Below are 24,014 nucleotides of genomic sequence, written 5' to 3' on the forward strand. Positions count from 1 at the left end.
TTTAGAAGCACTCCTCCACCAAAACCTACAGCCTGCAGATGCACGTACAAGGGGAAGTTTAGCTGTGCTCTGTTAAGAAGTTATTTGTTCTATGAATACAGCAGAGGCATCTTTAATTTTGAACAAAGCAATGAGTTTCTTCAAGTATTCTTAGACTTGCTTGCATATGGAATCTATTAATTTCTACTGTATGTCAGGGAGCCATGGTGCTGGGAATGGAAGACTGAAAGGTCAATTAGGCCCTCTTAGAGACTTTTAATAAACATTCTGTTCAAAGTGGCTGATCATTCTCCTACCAGTTCGCTTTCCTCTTCCTCCGCATCTTTCTTTTCGTCTTTCTGCTCTTCAATATTTGCATCAAAATCTTCCATCTCCACCTGGATACCCCACACCAAAAATTGTTTACAGGTTAATATTTACTACAATGGTTTATTCCTAACTATTATTTGGGAAAAAGGACACAGGATAAACTGTCATGTCACCAACAATCAGCAGAATAGAAACTCAGTTATTGTTAACATCCCAAGCTGGCTGTTAAGAGCTTAAATTAGGAGAGGCAGAACAAAATAGCAAATTGTATTCTGTCAAATTTTCCTTCATTTTCTCCTTCTGGAATGTCCTATGTCACCTACTTAAATGGTCTGCTCAAACAGGCACTTAATATATGATAGCCAACTAACTACTGTCTTTAAACAAATCATCACGTTAGTATATAAAAATCATAGAAATTGAGAAAGCATTCTATTACCACAATGATTAAAATGGGTGACAGATTTTTCCCTTATGGAATCAGGGAATGTTAATAAACTAGTATAATTAACAAAAAACTCAATTTTTTCATGATGCTTTCTTAACCAGACTAGTCCCGTTTAGTACAGACAATGATTTCTTGAATTTGCACAATCATTTCCATAGGCTCATCAATTTGATGTGGATGAGCCTTGAATGTTCACCAGGCAACCTTTCGTTCACATCAGGAAACAAACAAAACAGCAGAGTTCAAACCCAGACCCACCTAACTCCAGGCCTAGTGGCTCTTTTACCACAATAACACTGTCTCCACCAAAAGCCGAGGAGTTTGACTATTTATTCTCATAGTATATAACTCTTGTACTTTTAATGAACCTCAAAGTGCAGAGGCTATACACAAACTCCAGAAAATGACTTACACATCAGTCTAAAGTTGTATTTATTGACAAATTTTAGCCCATATTGTCTATAACAATGACCTATGAAACTAGAAAACACAGAAACCCCACTGTCCCCAGAGTCTTTCAATTATGAAAAGTCAAGGTTGTTTTGCATTCAAATCTAAGCACATGTACCTACCTCTTCAATAGCAGCATCTTGCAACAAGGAACGAATATCCAGGCGCATCATATGACGAGGTGCAGTCTCCCAGTGATCAGCCATCTATGGAGAGATTTAAATGGTCAGGGCATCTGAGAGAAGTAGCACAGCAGAAGAAGCAATCAAATTCCACATTAAAGGTCTGAGTTGAGTCCTGTCTCTGTTACTTAATAGCTGTGGACCTCCCTGAGCTTCAGTTTCCTCATCCATAAAATCAAGGTGAACTAAAAGGGCTCTAAGAGGCCCTTCCAATTCTGAAAGTCAACAATATCCACTCAAATATTCAAAGCTTGCTCAAGTAGAATGGGAGACACAGTCCATGGCAGCAGCCCATAAGTATATACAAATAATATGACTGATGCTACAAATAAGAACCAACATTTAGATAGCTTTTTATAGTCTTGCAAAGTTCTTTATATACATAGTATCATTAATACTTAATGGCTCTGTGAAATAAGCACTACAGGTATTATTATCTGCATTTCACAGATAAGAAACCAGACACGAGAGGTTCGATGATTTCTCATGGTCATCTAGCCAGCAAAATAGCTGAGGAAAGATTTGAACATTAGCTATGTGCGCAGTGGATGGAGTGGCTGGGTCTAGAGTCAGGAAGACTCATCCTTCTGAGTTCACATTGGCCTCAGACACTAGCTGTGTGACCCTGGGCAAGTCATGTAGCCCTGTTTGCCTCAGATGCTTATCTATAAAATAAGATGAAGAGAGAAAATGGTAAACCACTCCAGTATCTCTGTCAAGAAAATCCCAAACGGGGTCACAAAGGGTCAGACATGAATGAAACAACTGAACTGACTTCAGTCAAACCCTATACTACTACCCTATGCTGCTTCTTAGAAAGTAAGACTGAAGCGGATAGTAGTATAGTGGATAAGCACCAGCCCTGGATTCAGGAGGACCTGAGTTCAAATCCAGGCTCAGACACTTGACACTTACTAGCTGTGTGACCCTGGGGCAAGTCACTTAACCCTGACTGCCCTGCAAAACAAAACAAAAGAAAACAAAAAAACACATGAAAGTAAGACTAACAGTTTTGAAGCCTAGCTAGTTACTTCCAAGTATTAACAACACCTTTCTTACTGAAACAATGATAGCTGCAAAGGTCTCATGGACAAAAGGGCATTCTTTATAAGCATATCAGTAGAGATCCTGATGACACTCCACTAACTTCAAACGCTTATAGCTCTATACATATCAAAACAATCACTTATTAATTTCCTTAAGTTTCGGCCATGGATGTTCCTTTTGCCACAAGTCTGGTTGTCTGCACTCATTTCAGCTAAATACACCTAAAAAGAAAGAATTGGAATCAAGCATCAATTGAAGGAATTACTATGACAACAAACATAAAGTATTATGAAATTAACTTATCCCTGTACCCTCAAAGCCCTTGGTCTTTGCTGCACTCCAAAACTGTTCAAAATGCCTAACTCGGTCATTAATGGCATCCAGAATTATGAAGGGGAAAAAGGCCATCATCCAAAGTCTTCTTGAAAGTTTTGAACATGCTGTACGGTAAGTCTCCTCCATATCAGCTTCATATTCATATTCCATCACCTGGATTTAAGGAAAGATTAGAACTTAACAGAAACAAAAGAAGTTTAAACCTGCCATCTGAGTAGTAGTTGGACAGAATCAGTTACTAGTTTAAACATCTCTAAACTTCGCCATAACATTTCCATGCACAAAAATACTATTACGATTCTAGGGCAGGGAGGACAGAGTTTTTTTCTCTGTTCTCTCAAAAAAGTTCCTATTCCTAAAAATATTGTTCTTAAATTCCATCCCCACAACACAGAAGTCATATATGTGGTATATGGATAATACCATACCTTCTTTTTCACCCTCTTTCCGTATCAGGGTCTTTTCTTCTTTTTCCACTTCAGTGAATGAAGTAATCATCCAAGCTGAGTACTCTAGGTGCAGGTCCCCCACATTCTACTTCCTTATCCTAAGAAGCAATTAAAAAGGAGTGTTTTTCTCTTATTAGAACAAAGCCAGCTCTCCAAAACCAAGGAATCATTCAAGCTTATCTCCCTAGTTCAAAACCAGAAAGGCAATTCTGGGACTCATTCATGGAAGCATAGTCATCTAGAAAAGGGAAAATGATGGTTTTGCTGCATGCTTCCCTGATCAGCCCACAAATGGAGTACTATACTTTAATTCTGGAAAATACATTTTAGGAAGGGACATTGAAAAAGTGAAGTAAATTCAGAGGACGCTATAAGCAAACTGGACACCAACACATACAAAGAATTAGTTGAAAGAACTAAAAGCTGTTTAGCCTCAAGAAAAGACTTAAGAAGAACATGATAACTAGTGCTTAAGGGTTTAGAAAAGATATCAAATGGAAGAAGAACCTGTTTTTACTTGGCTCCCAATGGCAGAAAGAGGCATGAATGAAATACAATTTCTGCCTAACAGAAGGAAAAAACTTCCTAACAAACAGTGTTGTTCAAAAGTGGAACAGGCTGCTTGAAAAGCATCAAATTCCTCTTTCTGGGGTCTTCAAAAATCAGAGGACTAAGTAACCACTTGTTCAAGTTACTGTAGTGGGAATTCTCATTCAGGTATGAGTTAGAGTCAATCTCTTAGGATCCTGTGAAGTTTTGTAAACTGCTCCTACCATCAGCTAATCCAGTACTTTTACTGACAACAGTGAAATGCTTGGGCAAAGAGAATAAAAAAAGATTCTAGACAATCTCAGAAAAAAATACAAGTGCTTATATTAAAACAGGACATGCAGTGGCAACCTGAAGCACAGAGGACCAAAAGAAACAGATAAAAGAATCCTATCTCAAAATAGCATGCTGCTAAGACAAAAAGGCTAATCATAATTACAAATATCTTTGTTTTTTCTGAACTCACACGAATAATTTTGCAACATGTGTCTTTCCACTTCCAGTAATCCTCTCATTATGACGACTATCTGAAATACAAAGTACAAAGGGAAAAAAATTTAGTCTGTCTTTCTTTTTTTTTTTTAGGGCAATGGGGGTTAAGTGACTTACCCACAGTCACACAGCTAGTAAGTGTCAAGTGTCTGATTTGAACTCAGTACTCCTGAATCCAGGGGGCCTGTGCTCTATCCACTGCGCCACCTAGCTGCCCCCTTAGTCTTTCTTTCTAACAGAGAGAAACCTGACAAGCTGCCTTATGAATTATAGTAGCATCTATCACAATTCTCTACAATTATCAGCAAACAAATATAACTAACTTGGAGCCTGACCACTTCATGGTATGAAAAGGTTTTACTGTTACACATTTAGAAGAGCAACTTAGACAATAAATTTTATTCCCCCCCAGTTTTCTTCATTTAAAAGGAAGTCTAAATCCAGGTTTCCCATTCTTAACCTCCACTTAGAGATCCTTTAAAGTTGTCTTCACAAGGCACTTAGAGAAAATTTTTTTCAGGGCAATGAGGGTTAAGTGACTTGCCCAGGGTCACACAGCTAGTAAGTGTCAAGTGTCTGAGGCCGCATTTGAACTCAGATCCTCCTGAAATCCAGGGCCAGTGCTTTATCCACTGCACCACCTAGCTGTCAAGAGAAATTTTTTAAAACTACTTATTAATCTAATTAAACTATGGCTTCTTAAAGATTCTCCAAATGCTTTAGAGAAATTCAAAATATATGATGACTTCAGGGGCAGGAAAGCATTTATCATGTTATACTTATGTTATAGGAACTTTACAATATTCAGGATTTGAAATGGGCTCATTAGATGGCTCTAGATACTATATAACAGCATAGAAAAACATTCTAGATTCTTCAAAGACTAAGGTTTTGGGCCCAAGCCAGTCACTATGTTTAAGCCCCTCAGCTTCTTCATCTGTGAAATGGAGATGATGAGACGTACAACGTCTACCTCATAAGTGTGCTCTGAGCAAAATGCCAAAAAGGACATGGTGAACGTAGACCATGCATACTTTTATATGAAAACTATCAACTCCACGCTACTCACTCTCTCAGGTCTGCTCTCTCGCCTGGTGGTTTTAGAATATCATCGACATTCGTAGATTCAGGTTTCTTCTCTACCCGAGGGCGGGAGGTGGCTGGTGACTTAGTGATGGTGTAGGACAAAGGCATCCGTTCCTCAGGATAAGTCCTTCGGTCTCCTAGAATTTCAGAAATTGAATATATTATTTCTTTACTTAAACAAAAAAACTTTATGCCCTCTAGTCATCAAAAAGTAATTTAATTTAGAGCAACCCTAAAGATCCAGAGACTATTTTTAACAGGTTATCCACTTTTTTGGTTTTGGGGTTGTTTTTTTTGCTGAGGCCAATTGGGGTTAAGTGACTTCCCAAGGTCACACAGCTAGTAAGTATCAAGTGGTCTGAGGCCGGATTTGAACTAAGGGTCCTCCTAACTCTAGGGCTAGTGCTCTAGTCCACTGTGCCACCTAGCTGCCCCCGGAGACAATTTTACAAGGTTTAATTTGTTAAATTTAATTCTTATACAAATTTAAGTTAATATAACTATAATAGAATGAGGGAAATGGCAGCTTTAATTCATCCCCAGGGATCTGAATGCCTTTGGGATACTTGTTTGTTTAATTTATATTGGTCTTTTTTTTTTTAAGGAAATGAAATTCAAAGGAAAATATTATGTATTCTTATAGTTTGATCTTAAAATTGTAAAGCAGAAGTTTTAGAGTAAAAATTTCTTTTCCTTAATACTTGGAACTTGGAAAGCATATTTCTAAGATGCTGGATTTTTAAGCACTTTCAAGAAAAAGGAAAAATCATATTATGCTACAATGACAACTATTTTGCCCTGTCCTGACATATACAGATCTCATTGTTGTTTTCTATATATAAAAAATTACAAGATCACAATTAACAAGCATTAACTAAACATTTCCTATGTGTAAGACACTGCTAAAGTCAAGAATACAAAGAAAAAAGCAAAATCAACCTACATTCTAATGGAAGAGACAATCTGTACCTAAATGGGCATAGTAACAAGGTATTAGATATTTAACAAGGTTTTGGGCAAGGAAGGCACTATCATCTGGGGAAAGCAGGAACGGTCCTGTACAGAGGTGTGTATCTAAACTGTCTTGAAGGAAGCCAGGGGCTCCAAGAGGTGGAGGTAAGGGATATACTTGAGAAATGTTGTAGAGACAGAAACGAACAATGACAATTGACTAGATTTGTGGGAGAAAGGAGGAGAAGGAGGAATTAAAGATAACCCTAGGGGGCAGCTAGGTAGCACAGTGGATAAAGCACCAGCCCTGAATTCAGGAGGACCGGAGTTCAAATCCCTCCTCAGGCACTTGACAACTAGCTGTGTGACCCTAGGCAAGTCACTTAACCCCCATTGCCCAGCAAACAACAACAACAACAACAACAAAGATAACCCTAAGCCTGTAAACCTGAATGACTAGAAGGATGATGAATACCCTTGAGAGTAATAAGAAAATTTTAGAAGAAAGAGTTTGGGAGGAAAGACAAAGAGTCTGTTTTTGGACATACTGAATTTGAGATCTTAGAATCAGAGGATCACAGATTTAGAGCTAGAAGGGACCTCAGAGGTCATCTAGTCCAACCCCTTCATTTACTAAGAAACTAAGGCCTATGGGATGTCCATTTGGCAATATGCAAGACACGGTTCTTGATTTGGAAGGGATCTCAATAGAGAAACTAGGACTGACTGGGAGTAATTTCATAGAGAGAACTGAATCCAAGGAGCTTGATGAAATCTAGTGAGAATAAAGAAACAAAAGAGAAGAGGGCTCAGGACAGAGACTTGGATACACACCCAGAGTTACTGGGTGAGACATAAACAATGATCTGGCAAAGCAATGTCATGAAAATCTGGAGGAGTATCCAGAAGAAGAGATTAATTAGGGGCAGTTAGGTGGCACAGTGAATAGAGCACCGACCCTGGAGTCAGGAGAACCTGAGTTCACTTAACCCCAATTGCCTCACCAAAAAAAAAAAAAGAGATTAATTAATTAATTAGTTGATGCTACAGAGAAGTCCAGAAGGGTAAGAAATAAAAAAAGACCCTTAGAATTGGCAGGTGGAAGATCATGGTAACATTGGAGAGACCAGTTTCAGTTGAATGAAAAGAAATGCATGTGAAAGAATTTCATTCTTAGAACTTAACCTATATTGACAATGAAAAAAGCTCTCCCAATGGTAACATTCTCAATGTCCTCATATTTATTGAGATATTTCCTTACCTCCAAACATGGAAGGCCATGGGTCATAAGCTGGCCTGTCAGTTTTCCGATCATAGGAAGGCCTATCGAATCCACCACGTCTGGATGAGGAGTGCTCTTTTTTATCACGATAAGACTGAGTCCTAGAAGGTGTGATTGGGGGTGCCCTATTAAAAAAAAAAACAACAACAACAATCAGAGGCACTCTGGCATAACCTTAACCCTTATCATGGATGTCAACTACTTAAAATCTTTATACTGCTTTACTATAAAGATCAGCTTTACACATTAATTCAAAAAAAGGTTAAGAGCTGCAAAGGTCAACTGCCTATGTGAAGCATGAACTGATTAACCTTTTTTTTTTTTAAACAAGGTTATTTCCTCTCTCTCACAACAATTTTTACCTCCCCCTGCTTATTATTCCAGAGAATTCCAGAAGACATAAATACTTGCTCAACAAAAATGCATTCGCAGTCCTTTTTTCCACCTAAATAAATGTACATAAGAATCTAAATATGCAGTTAATTAGTTTTCTGTAAAGCCTGACCTAATTAAGTGTGAACCCTGGGTTTACAGTAATCTCATGGCTAACACAGCCCTGTAATGTGTGTAAAGAGAATTTTTGCAGCGCATACCGTCTTCCCGAGGACGGCGATCTCTGTCAAAGCGAACACGATCATATCAATAATGGCACGATCACGTCTCGGTCCCTGTGTGTTTCTCGATCTCTTTTAAAATCTCTATGATCTACCATGACATTACTCTGACGATCAAAATAAGGTTCACGATCCCTTCTCTATCATAACGGTCCTCGTTGGCCTGGTGTTCTGAAAAAAAACAAATAATGTGAAATAAAACCAAACCTAAAGTAAAAGTTACAGATGAAGTGGTGTCTATAGATTGCAGTCAGTCAACTAAAATCTGAACATCTCTTAGGTATCACAAAGGTAGGTGTTAGAAAAGCAATTGTTACCTAACTCAATAAGAAACATAATATTCACCTCCTAAAATGTTTTAAAAGGGGCATTTCAGGGCATTTCTTACCTGTCTCAAAAGCTGATCTTTCAGGGAGAGGGTCAGGTCGCAGAGTTATTCTCTCCCCATAAGGTATCTGTTCAACTTTATTGGTGGATATGTCTGTGAGCAAGATCATGAATAAAGAACACTTAGTATAAGACTTAAGGTAGGTAAGTAACCTGGTAAGATTTAGGTGCTATGAACTTTTTGATGGGTTTAACACAGTGACTTGCATGTGTGACTTTAAGAAAGACTTCTGGGCAGCTAGGTGGTACAGTGGATAGAGCACCGGGCCCTGGATTCAGGAGAACCTGAGTTCAAATCTGGCCTCAGACACTTGACACTTACTAGCTGTGTGACCCTGGGCAAGTCACTTAACCACAATTGCCTCACCCCCCCTCACCATAAAAAGAGGGGTATTCAGGGGCAGCTAGTGTGGCAGGTGGAGATAGCTACCAGCCTTAATTCAGAAGGACCTGAGTTCTAATGCAGTCCTCAGACACTTGACACGTACTAGCGTGTGTAGCCCTGGGCAAGTCACTTAACCCTCACTGGCCAGTCCCCCCCCCCAAATGATGGGATTCAGAAATGAATTCATCCCCCCAAGATTGACATTAACATAATGTTTGAAAACGACATGCTAGTCTATATTACATTGTATTAAAATGATTTATGATAGCTAGAAAAGTTAATATGGAGTCGATGAAACAACAAAATTATGGCTTATAATTTTGAGGAAGATTAGTAATTTGAGGAAAGAGAAGGAAGCGGAGATCAAGACCAAAAAGAGAGGCAGAAAAGTACCATAGGAGAGATTGCACATAGATAGCTTGGGTAACATCTTTGTCACTAAATTGATATTCCAATGGCTCAAGGCGGTATGAATGACCCTGGGTCTTCACAGCTGTATCAATGGCAGACAAGCTCTAAAAGGAATCTATCATGTAGAAAAGTTTCCAGTATGGTTCTAGCTCAATAGCCCATGTCTACTTTCCAAGGGCCAGCCTAAATATGAAGAGAATTATCACCAGCAGGGGGGGCCACTTGCTGACTTGTTTGGGCCATAAAAACCGATAAAATTAGTCCCTTATAAACCAAATGTACATTACTTATTTGTGAAATAAGAAGAGCAACTACTTTATTAGGGTTGTTGTGAGAATTAAATAACATAGGTAAAGTGCTAAGTAAATGCTAGCTATTATTTTTCTAATGATTTGATATATTGTTTTTGGATTACTTATATTAACCCCCCCCTCCCACTGCCTGAGAGTTCCCATTATAATGAAATTTTGTTATTGTTTTTTTAAAAAAGGAAGATAAAAAACATTCAGCAAAAATGTTTAACATATCAAAAAAAATCTGACATTACATGCAGTATTGCATACTCTTGGCCTCCCTCCTGCATCCAATCCCCCACAAAGGAGTCAAGGAAGAACTGTCTTACAGTAATTGTTGATGTTATTAGTATAATTAAGCATACCTGCTAGCCAACTTTGGTCTTTAACCTTGTATTTAAATTTTTTTTCTCTGCTGTTCATTCATTCATTCATTCATGTCCAACTCTTCATGAACCATGGACCATAGTGTCCATGGGGTTTTCTGGCAAAGATACTGGAGTGGTTGCTATTTCCTTCTCGATTAGATTAGGCAAACAGAGGTTAAGTGACTTGCCCAGGGTCACACAGCTAGTATATATGTGAGGCCAGATTGAGTTCAGGTTATCCTGGTTCCAGTCCCAGTACTCTATCTACTGAACCACCTGTCTGTTTATATTTGAATACTGTGTGTATATTCTCTTTATATGTATTCTTTATATACTTATATGTACTTGTTGTCTTCCCATTAGAATGTAAGCTCCTTCTGGAATTGGATAGTTTCATTTTTCATATTTATATTTCTAGGACACAGCACAGTGCCTGGCATGTAGCAGGTGCTTAACTAATAAATGATTCTTGACTCATTGGATCTTTTCACTAGATATGTCCATTGAACTCATGAATACTTCTTTGCTTTAAACAAGTATACTTGGCACATCATCATTTTACTGAACAAGAGGGATGGTGACAAGGTCACACAAATTGATAACAGCAAGAATGGGAATATTTTACCTGTCAGATTTATGTGTAAGGGAAGAATTATGACCAAATAAGAGATAGAATTATGGGATGTAAAATGGATAATTCTGATTACATCAAATTAAAAAGGTATTGCACATACACAGTATCATCAACATTGAGTGTTGATCTACTGTGATGGACTATATTCGTCTCACCATGCAATGGTACAGAAGAGTTCCAGGGACTCATGATAGAAGAGGATCTCCAAATCCAGGGGGGAAAAAAAAAAAAGGAACTGTGGAGTATAGATGCTGAATGAAACCATACTATTTCTTTTGTTTTGGTGCTGATGTTTTTCTATTTTGAGGCTTTTTCATCATTGTTCTGATTTTTCTCTTATAACATGACTAATGCAGAAATATGTTTAATGTTATTATGTGGTGTGTGTGTGTATACACACACACACACATAATAATAATAATAATTATATATATATAAATAAAACCTACATCAGATTACCTGCTGTCTAGGGGAGGGGGGGGAGGGAGGGAGAAAAATCTGAAATTGGAAAGCTTGTATAAACAAAAGTTGAGAACTATCTTACATGTAATGGGAAAAAATACTTTATTAATTTTTTTAAAACCTAAAAGGGACTAAAGCTTAAAATAAAAGGCATTGCACAAATAAAACCACTGCAGCCAAGATTAGAAGGAAAGCAGGAAACTAGTGAAAATTTTTCTACCAAGTTTCTCTGATAAAGGTCTTATTCTCAAATATATAGAGAATCGAGTCAAACTTATATGAATGAGTCAGTCCCAATTGATAAATGGTCAAAGGATATTAACAGGCAGTTTTCAGAAAGAAGAAATTAAGGCTATGTATAGTCATATGAGGGGATGACCATCAACTACAGAATGACTAAATAAGTTGTGGTATATGATTGTGATGGAATACTATAATACCATAAGAAATAATGAGCAGGAAAGCTTTCAGAAAAACCTGGGAAGACTTACATGAACTGATGCAAAGTGAAATGATCAGAACCAGGAGAACATTGTACACAGTAACACTATTGTACTATGATCAACTGTGAATAACTTAGCTATTCTCAGCTGATGCAGACTGCAGCAGGTGTTTTTTACTTTCTTTATTATTCTTAGAGTTTTCTGTCTGCATTTTCTTTGCAGCACTGCTAATATGGAAATGTTTTGTATGTCTGCACATGTATAATCTTTATCTATATCAAACTGCTTGTCTTCTCATAGAGGAGGGAGTAGAGAAGGGGGGAAAGTGGCAAAAGGGGAGAAGAGAATTTGGAACTCAAAATTCTAAAAAACAAGCATTAAAATTTTTTGTTTACATGTGATTGAAAAAAAAATTAAATATAAAGAAAAACAGTAAAAATAGGAATCAAATGTCTGAATTTTAAACTACTCCCAAGTGTTTGGTTCACACTTTAACACAAGGAAACAGCTAAATATATTGCAAGAATATGATTAGGTTATAGAAGTTGTATGAAACCATACAACATGCATGGCAAACCTTTATTGAGATTCCTCATTATCTAATACTAAGGACAGAAGTCAATCATTGTTATTTACCTCGGCCATGGCCATAATCCACTGTCTGCTGCACTGGAGGGGGTTTAGACCTTGACTGCATAACCACAGGAAATGGGCTTGAGGGGGAATAGAAGGATGAATAGGTGGTGCTTTCACTGCAACAGATGGTGGACCTGTTTTCTGAGGTATAATCTGAATTTAATCCTTTATCTTCATTTGTATCCCAGAGTCCATGGAAAGAATCTTCATCCCAAACGTTCTTGTTCCATAGCAGCACGTTGTGGCTTTACCACAGGGGGAGGTGGGATTGGGATAGGTGGCCTTGTTATAGGAATAGATGGTCTTGCTGATGGAGTAGAGCTGCCTCATCCCTGGAAGGGGTGTTTACCCATAGGAGGAGGTGGCCTGTAGGATCCTGGAGGCTTTACAAAGAGTAAAAGATTTACTAAGTATACAATTGCTCCCATACTTAAAGATACTTGGGTTGTTACAACAGCATAAATGCCTGTGATAGGTAAGCTTAGCCCTGTTTGTAAATTTATGGCATGGGCATAAAGCCAAGCAAATGCCGCTGCACCCGCTGCTTCTCTTCTAACACTTCTCCCAGGAGAATTAGTCCTGGGAGTACTTTAATATTCCCAGACCACAGAAGCCTTAAGTTTTGTCATAAAATCTATCAAAAAATATATTTTGGTAACACATATCTTAGCGAACTTTCTATCTTCTCCCCTACTATGCCCCGCATCTTACAGTGTCGTCTGCAACAGAATAATTAAGTCGAGGTTTATTGCCAGACTGTGGAATACTGCTTCACTGAGCGAGCAATCATGAATTACTATGATATCACAAACTGTGTTACTCTTTCGTTTATACTGAGTAAAGAGATCAAGAAATGAAAGAAAAACAGACAGGATCCTACCTACTTCATGGTTTTGCCTCTTTTTTGTTAAGCTTACAACCATGAAAATACCATCTTACTTCTTACCTGAAAGATTCCAGGCGGCCGTGCCGATGTAGCCGGCAGTCTTGGCGGCTCAGGCGGAGGCGGAGGGAGGTCAGGCGCTTGTGGCTCAACAGCAAAAATCTTTGAGTTTCTGAGCTGTTCTTTACTGTTCTCTGCAGGTACATTGTCAGAAATGGTCATGCCCTGTCTTATTCCTTTTGTAAAGTACACATATTTGACTGATGCTCTAGGAGAAAATTTACAACACTCCCTATATTCCCACAGGAAAAAAAAAAATCAGAATACCCCAACACAAAAGACTTCACAAATGGTGATTTCTGCCTCACAGTAGGTCAATGGCAAAACCACTGAAAAACAACAGCTCTTTTCTTTTTAAAGTATCATTAGAGGTGTCAGGTAGGTGGGTGCAGTGGATAAAGCACCACCCCGCCCCCCTTGCCCCCCCCCAACCCCCAGCCCTGGATTCAGGAAGACCTGAGTTTAAATCTGACCTCAGACACTTGACGCTTACTAGCTGTGAGACCCTGGGCAAGTCACTTAACCCCCTTTGCCCCACAAAAAAACAAAAGGATCATTAGAACAGAGATTCTACAATCTATATACATTTCACGGTATACAAAATAACAGCAATAGTGTAAGATGAACAGCTGGGAAGCATGTGGTTATTTTCAGCAAGCAGTGATCCAATATAACCCCGAGGATTTATGAATAATTGCAATACATCTACAGAGAAGAAACTGATAGTATCGGAAAACAGATGATAAACAATTTTAAAACTTTTTTTTGTTTTTGACAATTTCTTAATCTGACGTTTGGTTTTTGACTGTTTTCTCCCACATACCCTAGCTAATGTGGGAATGTTTTCCATGACTACTCATGAATAACCTTATTTTGAATTGCTTGATTTCTTGTGGGTGGGGGGTGGAAGGGAGGGAGGAAGAGAAGTTGGCACACAAATTTTTAAAAAAACTGATATCAAAATTTGTTTTTTAACATATATTTTGGAAAATAACATTCTATTCAAAGAAAAAAAATCTATACATTTCAGTGTTTTATCAGCTGATATCAAGTGTTATCTTTCTGTTCTAACCCATTTCTTCTTGTTTATCTTTGTGCCCAAGATTAAAAATGAATTAGTTTTATCCCATAAAAAAGTATTTTAGGGGGAGCTAGATGGCGCAGTGATAGAGCACCGGCCCTGGTTCAGGAGGACCTCAGTTCAACCCCAGCCTCAGACACTTAACAATTACTAGCTGTGTGACCCTGGGGCAAGTCACTTAACCCCAATTGACTCACCAAAAAAAAAAAAAAAAGTATTTTATATAGCTTTCCTGACAGAAGCCTTTTCTATCCATTTGATTTTCTTTAAACCCCTCTCCAGTTTCCCTCTCTCTGTATATAATTTTATTTTAGTTTTTTTGTGGGGCAATGAGGGGTAAGTGACTTGCCCAGGGTCACACAGCTAGTACCGTGTCGAAGTGTCTAAGGCCGGATTTGAACACCAGGTAACTAACTCAATCCAGGCCGGTGCTTATCCACCGCACCACCTAGCTGCCCCTCTCTAAATACTTTTACAAATATAGTGCCCCCAACTGGAGTCTAGTTTACAATAAGTGGAAATGACTTTTGGGCCTTCTACCAATACTTCTTTTAATATATATCAGTGTTGTGCTCACTTTCCACAAAAGCAGTATAATGTTTCCTTGTATTATGATTATTTCTTATACAGTATTTCTGTGTTTTGATGAGATAAAAAATAGCTCGAGTTACAAAGAACTGAGATGAAATTAGGCGATAAATTCCTTTTCTATCCATTCCTCTATACTAATTCAGAGAAAAAGAAATTTTCCGGTAAATTAAAGGTAACACTACCTTTAAGGAAGGATAAAAAAGCCAGCATGATATATTTAGCAATGAGTGAAAAATATTCATTAAAAAATGAAACAAGGGGGCAGCTAGGTGGTGCAGTGGATAGAGCACCGACCCTAGATTCCGGAGGACCTGAGTTCAAATCGGCCTCAGACACTTAACACTTACTAGCTGTGAGACCCTGGGCAAGTCACTTAACCCTCACTGCCTCGTTAAAAAACAAAATGAGAAAAAAAAAAAAAGGAAACAACAAAAAGAACTTTAAACAGCCACCCCCCAAAAGCTAAGTGGCCAATAATAGAAACAAATAGTTCTCAAAAGAGGAGTTGTGAGTACCAGCAATCATATGTAAGAAGGATCCAAGCCATTCATAATAAAAGAAATGTAAATCAAAACAACCCTATGTTTCACCTCACATCTTGAAAAGTGCAAAGATGATGAAAGATGGGAATGGTTTCAGAAACAGACACATTGGTACATTGTTGGTGTAGCTGGTGAATCAGTACATCCCATTTTTGAAAGCACTTCAGTATTTTTACAAAGGGACTAAAATGTCTACTCTTTGACCTAGAGATTCCACTGCTACGATATACCCCAAAGGGGCCCAAACAAAAGTCCTCACATATACCCAAATATTTATAGCAAGCATTTTTTTGTGATAACAAAAAAAACTGGGAAAAAACAAAAACAAAAACTGGAAACTATGTGTCTGTCAACTGGGGAATGATTAAAAAAAACCAAACCCCTGCAATATGCAAATGAAATGGAATATTACTGTCCTGTAAGAAATGACAGGGGCACGTAGGTGGCACAAGTGGATAGAGCACCGGCCCTGGATCAGGAGGACCTGGGTTCAAATCCAGCCTCAGACACTTGACACTTACTAGCTGTGTGACCCTGGGCAAGTCACTAACCCTCATTGCCCCAACTGCCTCACCAAAAACAAGAAATAAAATTAAATCAACTTATAAAACTTAATGTCAGCAGTTTAATGTTCTCTTGCCCCTTTTCTCAAATACCTTCAGTACCAAGTTATCAATACACTATTGTGATTAGAAATGTTTTCTTGGGTCAGCTAGATGGCACAGTGGATAGAGCACCGCCCTGGAGTCAGGAGTACCTGAGTTCAAATTAGGCCTCAGACACTTAACACTTACTAGCTGTGTGACCCTGGGCAAGTAACTTAATGCCAATTGCCTCACTAAAAAAAAAATAATAAAAGTTAATTTTAAAAAAAAGGAGAAATACAAATATGATGACTACAGAGAAGCATAGAAAATCTACATGAATTGATGTAGGATGGAGTTAAGCAGAGGCAAGAAAACAATGTACACAATATAACATCAAAAGAAAGAACAAGCACAACAAAAGAAAGTGAATGCCACAAAATTACAAAGAAAAAGTATGTTTCCAAAGAGATATGAAAAGACACCTTTTCCCCCTACTCTACTTCAAAAGCCGGATGTCCGCCAATGGGATACATTTCACATACTTTCAGATTTTTGCAATGTACTGATCAGTTTTGCTGATTTTTTTTTCCTTTTCTTTTTCTTTTTTTCCTCCTTAAAAATATTGTTTATATGAGGTGGTGTTCTGGGAAGGGAAGAGATACTGGGGAAAATTTTAATAGTGATTAACAAAAAAATCCACATTTCTAAAAAATGAAACTTGGTTAGGGTTAAAGAGAGCACAGTAAATAAGAATATATTATCAGTGTTCTACAGCACATATTCCTTTCCTCCCACTTTCCAAGAGTTCTGAAGAAAAAAAGAACCAGTCTTTCTTCTAGGAAAATAGGTTCATAGAGTCTATAAAATTACTTTCTCAGACTCATGGTGTCTATAACATATTTCTCTAGCCATCATTCCAGATGGGCAGTGAGGCTCTTCGTTTTGCCTACTGTGGCTTTGTATTATCATATCAATATTACTCTCTCACCTTAGAACATCAGTTACATCCTTAACTGATATAATGTATAACTGGTAGCTTGGACCAGCAATATCTAGGGACTGTTGTAAGCTCCTTGAGGGCAGGGACTGTCTTTCTTTTCATTAATTGTATCCCCTGCACTTAGTACAGTACTCATCACATAGTAGGGCGCTAATAATTGTTGACTGCATTATGGATTGGATGTTGTATAAAGGACTATCCCAGAATCTAATCAAAAGTTTCTGAAGAATTACTAAAGACTGGATGAGCTGCCATGACTTCTAAGTTCCTATTCCATAATCAGGGACAAATGTTTTCATGGTGTACATTACAGTACTTATACTACTAGACTGGGAGTCAAAATATTTGGATTCTATTCCCCATTCCCACTCTGTAAAGTATTTCATTATATAAAAAATATTAATAACCTCAAATAAAGGGGGCCACTCCCAGTTATGGTTAAGATTGAAATTTCCACAAGAAGGAAATCAAAGAATCCTAAGCATTTAACTATGAGAAACTTGTTAAGATTGATAGAGCAGGGGCAGCTAGGTGGTGCAGTGGATAAAGCACAGGCCCTGGATTCAGGAGGACCTGAGTTCAAATTCGGCCTCAGACACTTAACACTTACTAGCTGTGTGACCCTGGGCAAGTCACTTAACCCTCACTGCCCTACCCAAAAAAAAAAAAAGATTGATAGAGCATTTCAAAATTATGAAAAAGACCAGTAAGCACTGATTCTCTCATATCCAATATAAAAGAACTGTTCCCTAGAAAGAGGAGAATAAATTATTCAGTAGGAAACATAAAAAGGCATGACTCAAAGAAATCTGAGCATTGAAAAGTCAAATATACAAAAACACTGTCAATTTGCTGGCAAGAGATCTAGAAAAAACAGTACACATTTTCAATTTTTAATTTTATGTCACATACTTATAATTCACATGGATCAGTTCAAAGATTCATGAAAGGCATTTTCCTAGATGTTGGGATACAAGATGAAAAATTACAGTCCTCATCCCTTAGCTTATAATTCTGTTGGTGGTGGGGAAGAAGGAGCAGGCACAAAAATGTCCTATGACAAATTAGAATGTGAAAAATGCAATGATGGCAAAAAAGGGCAATATTTTAAAGTATGAAGGATCGTATGCCCAAATGCACTGTCACATTAATATTATTTTCTTGTCCTAGAGCTTGAAGGGCAGGAAAGGGCAAGTAGTTCAGAACTAGCTGAAAATCCATATTTTTATTAAGTAGTCACCAAAAAAACATTAAAAATTTTTGGAACGGGGCAGCTAGGTGTGCAGTGGATAGAGTACCGGCCCTGGAGTCAGGAGGACCTGAGTTCAAATCTGGCCTCAACACTTAACACTTACTAGCTGTGTGACCCTGGGGCAAGTCACTTAAAACCCCAACTGTCTCAACCAAAAAAAGGGAAAAAAAAAAAAAAAGACTATGTAAAAAGGGCAGCTAAGTAGGTGCAGTGGATAAAAATTTTTGGAACAAAGGAGTGAAACGATCCATCTTAATCTGTATCTTAGGAAGATTATTTAGGTAACATGAGATCCACCGATTAGAAGGCAGAGAATCAGAAGCAGGAAATACAACATCAGAAGGCTTATTACAACAGACTAGGGGGCAGCTAGGTGGTGCAGTAGATAAAGCACTAGCTCTGGATTCAGGAGGACCTGGGTTCAAACTGGCCTCAGACACTTGACACTTACTAGCTGTGTGACCCTGGGCAAGTCACTTAACCCTCACTGCCCCAAAAAAGAAAAACAAAACAAAAACCACAACAGACAAGAAAGAGGTAAAGAGCCTAAACTATGGGTGGTAACTATCGAAAATGGCGGAGAGGCACAGAGAGATTATGGTCAGAAGTAAACAGACAACATGATTTAGATATAAAAGGTGATACCATAGCTAAATTAGGAGAGGAAGGAATAGTCTACCTTTCAGATCTCTAGAAAGGAGAATAGTTTATGACCAAACAAGAGAGAGAGAATATTATGAAATGCAAAATGGATGGTTTTGATTATATTAATTAAAAAGTTTTTGTAACAAACCAGGAGACAATGCCTCCAAAAATAGAAGGGAGGCAGAAAGCTGGGGAAACAATTTTATAACAGTACTTCTGATAAAGGCCTCATTTTCTAAAATATATCAGAATTAAATCAAATTTATAAGAATCCAAGTCATTCCCCAATTGAGAAATGGTCAAAGGATATGAACAGGCAGTTTCTGATGAAGAAATCAAAGTTATCTATTGCCATATTAAAAAATGCTCTAAATTACTACTGATTAGAGAAATGCAAATAAAACAACTCTGAGGTACCACCTGACACCTATCAGATTGGCTAATATAACAAAAAAGGAAAATAATAAATGTTGGAGAAGCTGCGGAAAAATTGGAACACTAATGCATTGTTGTTGGAGCTGTGAACTGATCCAACCATTCTGGAGAGCAATTTGGAATTATGCCCCAAAGGGCTATAAAGCCATGCATACCCTTTGACCGCAGCAATATCACTATTGGGGTCTTTTCCCCAAAGAGATCATAAAAAGGGAAAAGGACCCACATGTACAAAAATATTTATAGGTGCTCTTTTTGTGGTGGGCAGAAATTGGAAATTAAGGGGCTGCCCATCAATGGGGAATGGCTGAACAAGTTGTGGTATATAAATGTAATGGAATTCTATTGTGCTGTAAGAAATGATGAGCAGGCGGATTTTCAGAGAAACCTGGAAGGACTTGCATGAACTGATGTTGAGTGAGATAAAAGCAGAACCAGAGAACATTGTACCAGAATCAACAATATTGTGTGTTGATCAACTGTGATAGACTAGATTCTTCTCAGCAACAGAATGTACAAGATAGTTCCAAAAGACTCATGATGGAAAAGACTCTCCAAACCAGGAAAAAAAAAACAAATTGTGGAATATGGAATGCAGATTGAACCATACTATTTCTTTTGTTTTTGGTGCTGTTTTTTTCTTTTTTGAGTTTTCTCCTTTTTGCTCTTTTTCTTCTCTTATAATGACTAATGCAGAAATATATTTAATGTTATTGTACATATATAAACCTATATCAGATTACTTGCTGTCTTGGGAGGGGGGGGGGGAGGGAGGTGGGAAGGAGGGAGAACAATTTGAAACTAGAAATCTTATAAAACAAATGTTGAAAACTATCTCTACATATAACTAAAAAATAATAAAATACTTTTATAATTCAAAAAAAAAAGTAAATAGACAATCACTAAATACGTTCTGGTCAAATGCCAGTATTCCTATGAAAACATCATTTCATTCCAGTAAAGTCCCACCAAACCACTACCTGGGAATATACATCATAGAAAGAATTTTAATCTTCCATACAAAACGCTAGTACCAAACACCAAATTAAAATTCCTTGAAAAAAAAACTAAGAAGTTGATTCCAACAAAGCATATCAGACCATTCTGCAGAACAATTTAAATACTTTTTTTACTCAAGAAATTATCTTCAGTAGTTAACTTACCGCAGCATTTTCAGTTCCTGTGCAGCTTTCAAAATTATTTCATGCTGCCTTTGACTAAGGACCATTACCCCTCCAAGGGCCTGATCAGAGTCTAAGTTTCCTTCTGCTCCCAACATTTCAGAAGAATGGTGTGAAGGAGGAATAGGTGGCATATGATCCCCCATAGGGGAATGTCTGTCTACATCAGATGGGTACCATCTGTCTGACAATCGTTCTCTCTCCCAGTCCATTCGCTCAGGAAGGTAATCTCGTTTTTCCCGCCATGTTTCTCCTCTCTCAGGATATTCTCGAATTCTTAATTCCCCCCTGTCACGAAGGTCCCGATCATACATGTGATCTCTATCTCTTTCATCCCTCCACCTGTCATCACGGTATCTATCCAAAGGTGGAAGAGGAGGCAGAGGTGGCAAAGGTGGAAGGGGAGGAATATCACGTTCATGAAATTGTGATTCTTGGTCATCCATTGGTCTCATGTAATCTCGTTCCCATTCTCTATCCAATTCTCGATCATACATATCCATAGGTCTTCCCATACGGTCTCGGTCCCGGTCCCTGTCCCGGTCCCTGTCCATGTCCCTGTCCATATCCCTGAAGTCCCGATCCATTTCCCGATCTCTATCCCAATCATCCCACCAAGGTCCTCGCCGATCAACATCATGGGACCGGGATGGTTGCAGTGAAAATCTGTCCTCTCTCTTGTATGGATCTACATCATCTTGATAATCTGGTTCACATTCTCTCCAGTATCTCTCCCTGTCCCATCATCAAGTTCCTTTCCCGTTCTAAAGGAGGGACATTTTCTACCATCCAATGGAAAGTCCTTCATGCCCTCTATCCTCTCCGTGATTCCAGGGAGCCCTAGAGCTTCATCTCGATGATAAGGGGGGTATTTTTTCCCCATCTCCAAGCCTAACCGATTTATCTACATTACCAGGTTCTAGTCTGGGTATACCTTTATCCCGAGCAAATTCTGGTCTGCCTAGCCCCCTTTCCCGACTTCCAGGACGTCGAAGTGGTCCCCTCTCTCTGCTCCCAGCCCTGTGAAGTGGGAGTCCTCTCTCCCGGCTTCCAGCCCTTCTAGGAGGTCCTCTCTCTTGACTATTGGCCCTCCGGGGAGGTCCCCTTTCCCGGCTGCCAGCCCTCCCCCTATCCTGGATGTCTGTCTGACCACCTGGCATTTTCTCCCTACCACTTCCCAGCCTCCCTAACCCTCTATCTCGGCTGCCTGATCGTCTTCCCATCACTCTTTCTCGACTGCCTTCTCGCCTGCCCATCTTCTCTCGACTCTCTTCTCTTCTGCCTATCACTTTCTCTCTAATGTCTTCTGGTTTGCCCATTCCAGGGCCCTGACTGATTATTTGTCCTCTCCCTCTGTTTGTCAGGCCCTTATCCCGCATGTCTTCATTCTTCCTTGTCCCTACCTCTATAAGATGAACTGCTACCTCTATTGCCTTCAGGTCTATGATCTCTGTTATCTAGCTAGGTAAACCTTTGTCCTGGTTATTTTCTAATTGGGAATACCAACACCTACAGATATTTAAATCATTATTTGCAGTTAATGATGGTATTGGGCTGCTCCTCTCCATCCCACTCCTCCTGTTCGTGAGGAAAAAGTTGATTGAATGATGAAGATTTGTTTGCAAAGGGTTTCTGGCATTGTGTCGGTAACAGGTTGACCAGCTTTGTCTATTTGTTTCTCCATATTTTGAGAATTCTGGCTCCAGTTTGAAGGATCATTAGGTCCTGCTTGAACTTCAGTATGGGGGACATCATGTTGAGTATCTTTTTAGTTTCTCATTAGACTGAAATGACTTAGAATCTTTCGAATCTGCAGTAAGAGAAAATGGAGTTGTGAACATTCTATAGTTCTTTTGTTGGCCACTGCCTGGGGTCTGTTAAAGATTCCTTGTTTCCTAGATGAGATTCTGCTTGTGATTTGGGTGGATGTTGCTGTTGCTGCTGCCCATAAGGTGGTTTAGAACCTCTCCACTGTGGTCCACTCTGTCGAGGGCCCTGAGAAGTATTTGAAGAAATATAAAACTGAGACGCTGGCCCCCGGGGAATCGTCCCCCATTTGCTTTTAGAGACACGAACTGAGTGGTGCCCTTCATTTTTGGGTCTCGGCCCATCTGAACGATGTCCTTCAAAACGAGGTCCTTTAGGTATCGGCCCTTCACATCTTGCCCCTGGTACATCAAATCTTCCTTGAGGACCATCAAACCTATAAATAAAGTAAGAAACATTTTAAGGAACCTAAATCAATATGGTAGAAAAAAATCCTACATGTTTAAGATATTTATCTTATGAGTGTTTTAAGACCATAAATGTTTCTTTTATGAATAGATCCAATGAAGTTAATGCACTATCTTCCACCTTGGAACTAGTACTCTAGAGCAAAGGTCAGCAACCTACGGCCACAGAAACTCTAGAACAAAAATATTAAATAGGTCTTAGGATAGATTTTTAAAATCCTGTCTATCACCCAATTTTCTAGAAAATAATATTATTGTTATACATACAAATAACTAAATAATATTGAAATTTAGGCTTACAAAAAGCATGTTAACTAAAAAGTAAAAGTTTAGAGAACAGAATTTATACAATGGCAGCAAAAGTCCTTTCTTTTAAGCCACATCTTTTAAGTTAATACTGAAACAAATGGGAATTAAAAGTTGGATAAATTTTCATACTTTTAGTAATATGATACATTATTTATTAATTCTTAAAAATTAAAATTCAATAGTTAGCATTTAGGTTTTATGTGGGATATTCTTTTGGGGTGGGGCAAGGCAATGAGGGTTAAGTGACTTGCCCAGGGTCACACAGCTGTAAGTGTCAAGTGTCTGAGGGCCGCATCTGAACTCAGGTCCTCCTGAATCCAAGGCTCGCGCTTTATCCACTGCGCCACCTAGCTGCCCCCTTGGGATGTTATTTCAAAAAAGGTTTAGGAGATAGCTTTGGAGTCATTTCTTTCATATATGTAGTTTAGAACTTTCAGAAAAAGGGACAATGAAAAGGATAGATAATATTTCAGTTGGTTATATTACACTGACAGGAAAGAAAATGTTACTTTGTTTCAAGACTTATAATAGATTGGCTCTTTCCTTAAAGCAGAATCTTTTTGGTAAAATTTCAAGCACATTTGTCCCAAGCACAATTCCACATGGTCAGAATTTTACAAAAGTAGGATCTAACTATCTGGTACTGGCTAAAAAATAGGGTGGTAGATCAATGGAATAGGCTAGGCTCAGGAAATGCAGTAGTAAATGACACTAGTAATGTAGTGTTTGATAAACCCAAAGACTCCAACTTCTGGGATAGGGACTCAGTATTTGACAAAAACTGCTGGGAAAACTGGAAGATAATATGGCAGAAATTAGGCAGAGACCAAAATCATCACCTTATACTAAAATAAGGTCAAAATGGATATCATGATTTAGACATAAGAGGTGATACCATAGGGAAAATTCAGGAGAGAAAGGAATAGTCTACCTATCAGATCTTGGAAAGGAAAAACAGTTTTTGCAAACTAGAGATAGAGTATATTATAAAATGCAAAAT

At 38.4% G+C, this 24,014-nt stretch overlaps 1 protein-coding gene across 1 annotated transcript in view; it reads right to left on the reverse strand.

The window, feature by feature from the left end:
* YLPM1 (YLP motif containing 1) overlaps nucleotides 1-24,014 on the reverse strand; it is a 58,853-nt gene that overhangs the window by 13,923 nt on the left and 20,916 nt on the right. The window contains 35 exon segments of the mRNA XM_043989732.1: nucleotides 297-377; nucleotides 1,330-1,415; nucleotides 2,576-2,656; nucleotides 2,748-2,838; nucleotides 2,840-2,877; nucleotides 2,880-2,925; nucleotides 3,201-3,223; nucleotides 3,226-3,319; nucleotides 4,239-4,273; nucleotides 4,276-4,297; nucleotides 5,332-5,351; nucleotides 5,354-5,413; nucleotides 5,416-5,443; nucleotides 5,445-5,485; nucleotides 7,561-7,710; nucleotides 8,178-8,221; nucleotides 8,223-8,334; nucleotides 8,337-8,366; nucleotides 8,584-8,676; nucleotides 12,215-12,295; nucleotides 12,298-12,352; nucleotides 12,354-12,428; nucleotides 12,430-12,597; nucleotides 13,161-13,284; nucleotides 17,702-17,707; nucleotides 20,454-21,216; nucleotides 21,219-21,273; nucleotides 21,275-21,863; nucleotides 21,865-21,934; nucleotides 21,937-22,029; nucleotides 22,032-22,079; nucleotides 22,082-22,115; nucleotides 22,117-22,239; nucleotides 22,241-22,342; nucleotides 22,344-22,674. Coding sequence (XP_043845667.1) covers nucleotides 297-377; nucleotides 1,330-1,415; nucleotides 2,576-2,656; nucleotides 2,748-2,838; nucleotides 2,840-2,877; nucleotides 2,880-2,925; nucleotides 3,201-3,223; nucleotides 3,226-3,319; nucleotides 4,239-4,273; nucleotides 4,276-4,297; nucleotides 5,332-5,351; nucleotides 5,354-5,413; nucleotides 5,416-5,443; nucleotides 5,445-5,485; nucleotides 7,561-7,710; nucleotides 8,178-8,221; nucleotides 8,223-8,334; nucleotides 8,337-8,366; nucleotides 8,584-8,676; nucleotides 12,215-12,295; nucleotides 12,298-12,352; nucleotides 12,354-12,428; nucleotides 12,430-12,597; nucleotides 13,161-13,284; nucleotides 17,702-17,707; nucleotides 20,454-21,216; nucleotides 21,219-21,273; nucleotides 21,275-21,863; nucleotides 21,865-21,934; nucleotides 21,937-22,029; nucleotides 22,032-22,079; nucleotides 22,082-22,115; nucleotides 22,117-22,239; nucleotides 22,241-22,342; nucleotides 22,344-22,674 — 3,892 coding nt within the window.

This window comes from Dromiciops gliroides, chromosome 2 (assembly GCF_019393635.1).
Source record: "Dromiciops gliroides isolate mDroGli1 chromosome 2, mDroGli1.pri, whole genome shotgun sequence".
Taxonomy (NCBI): Eukaryota; Metazoa; Chordata; class Mammalia; order Microbiotheria; family Microbiotheriidae; genus Dromiciops; species Dromiciops gliroides.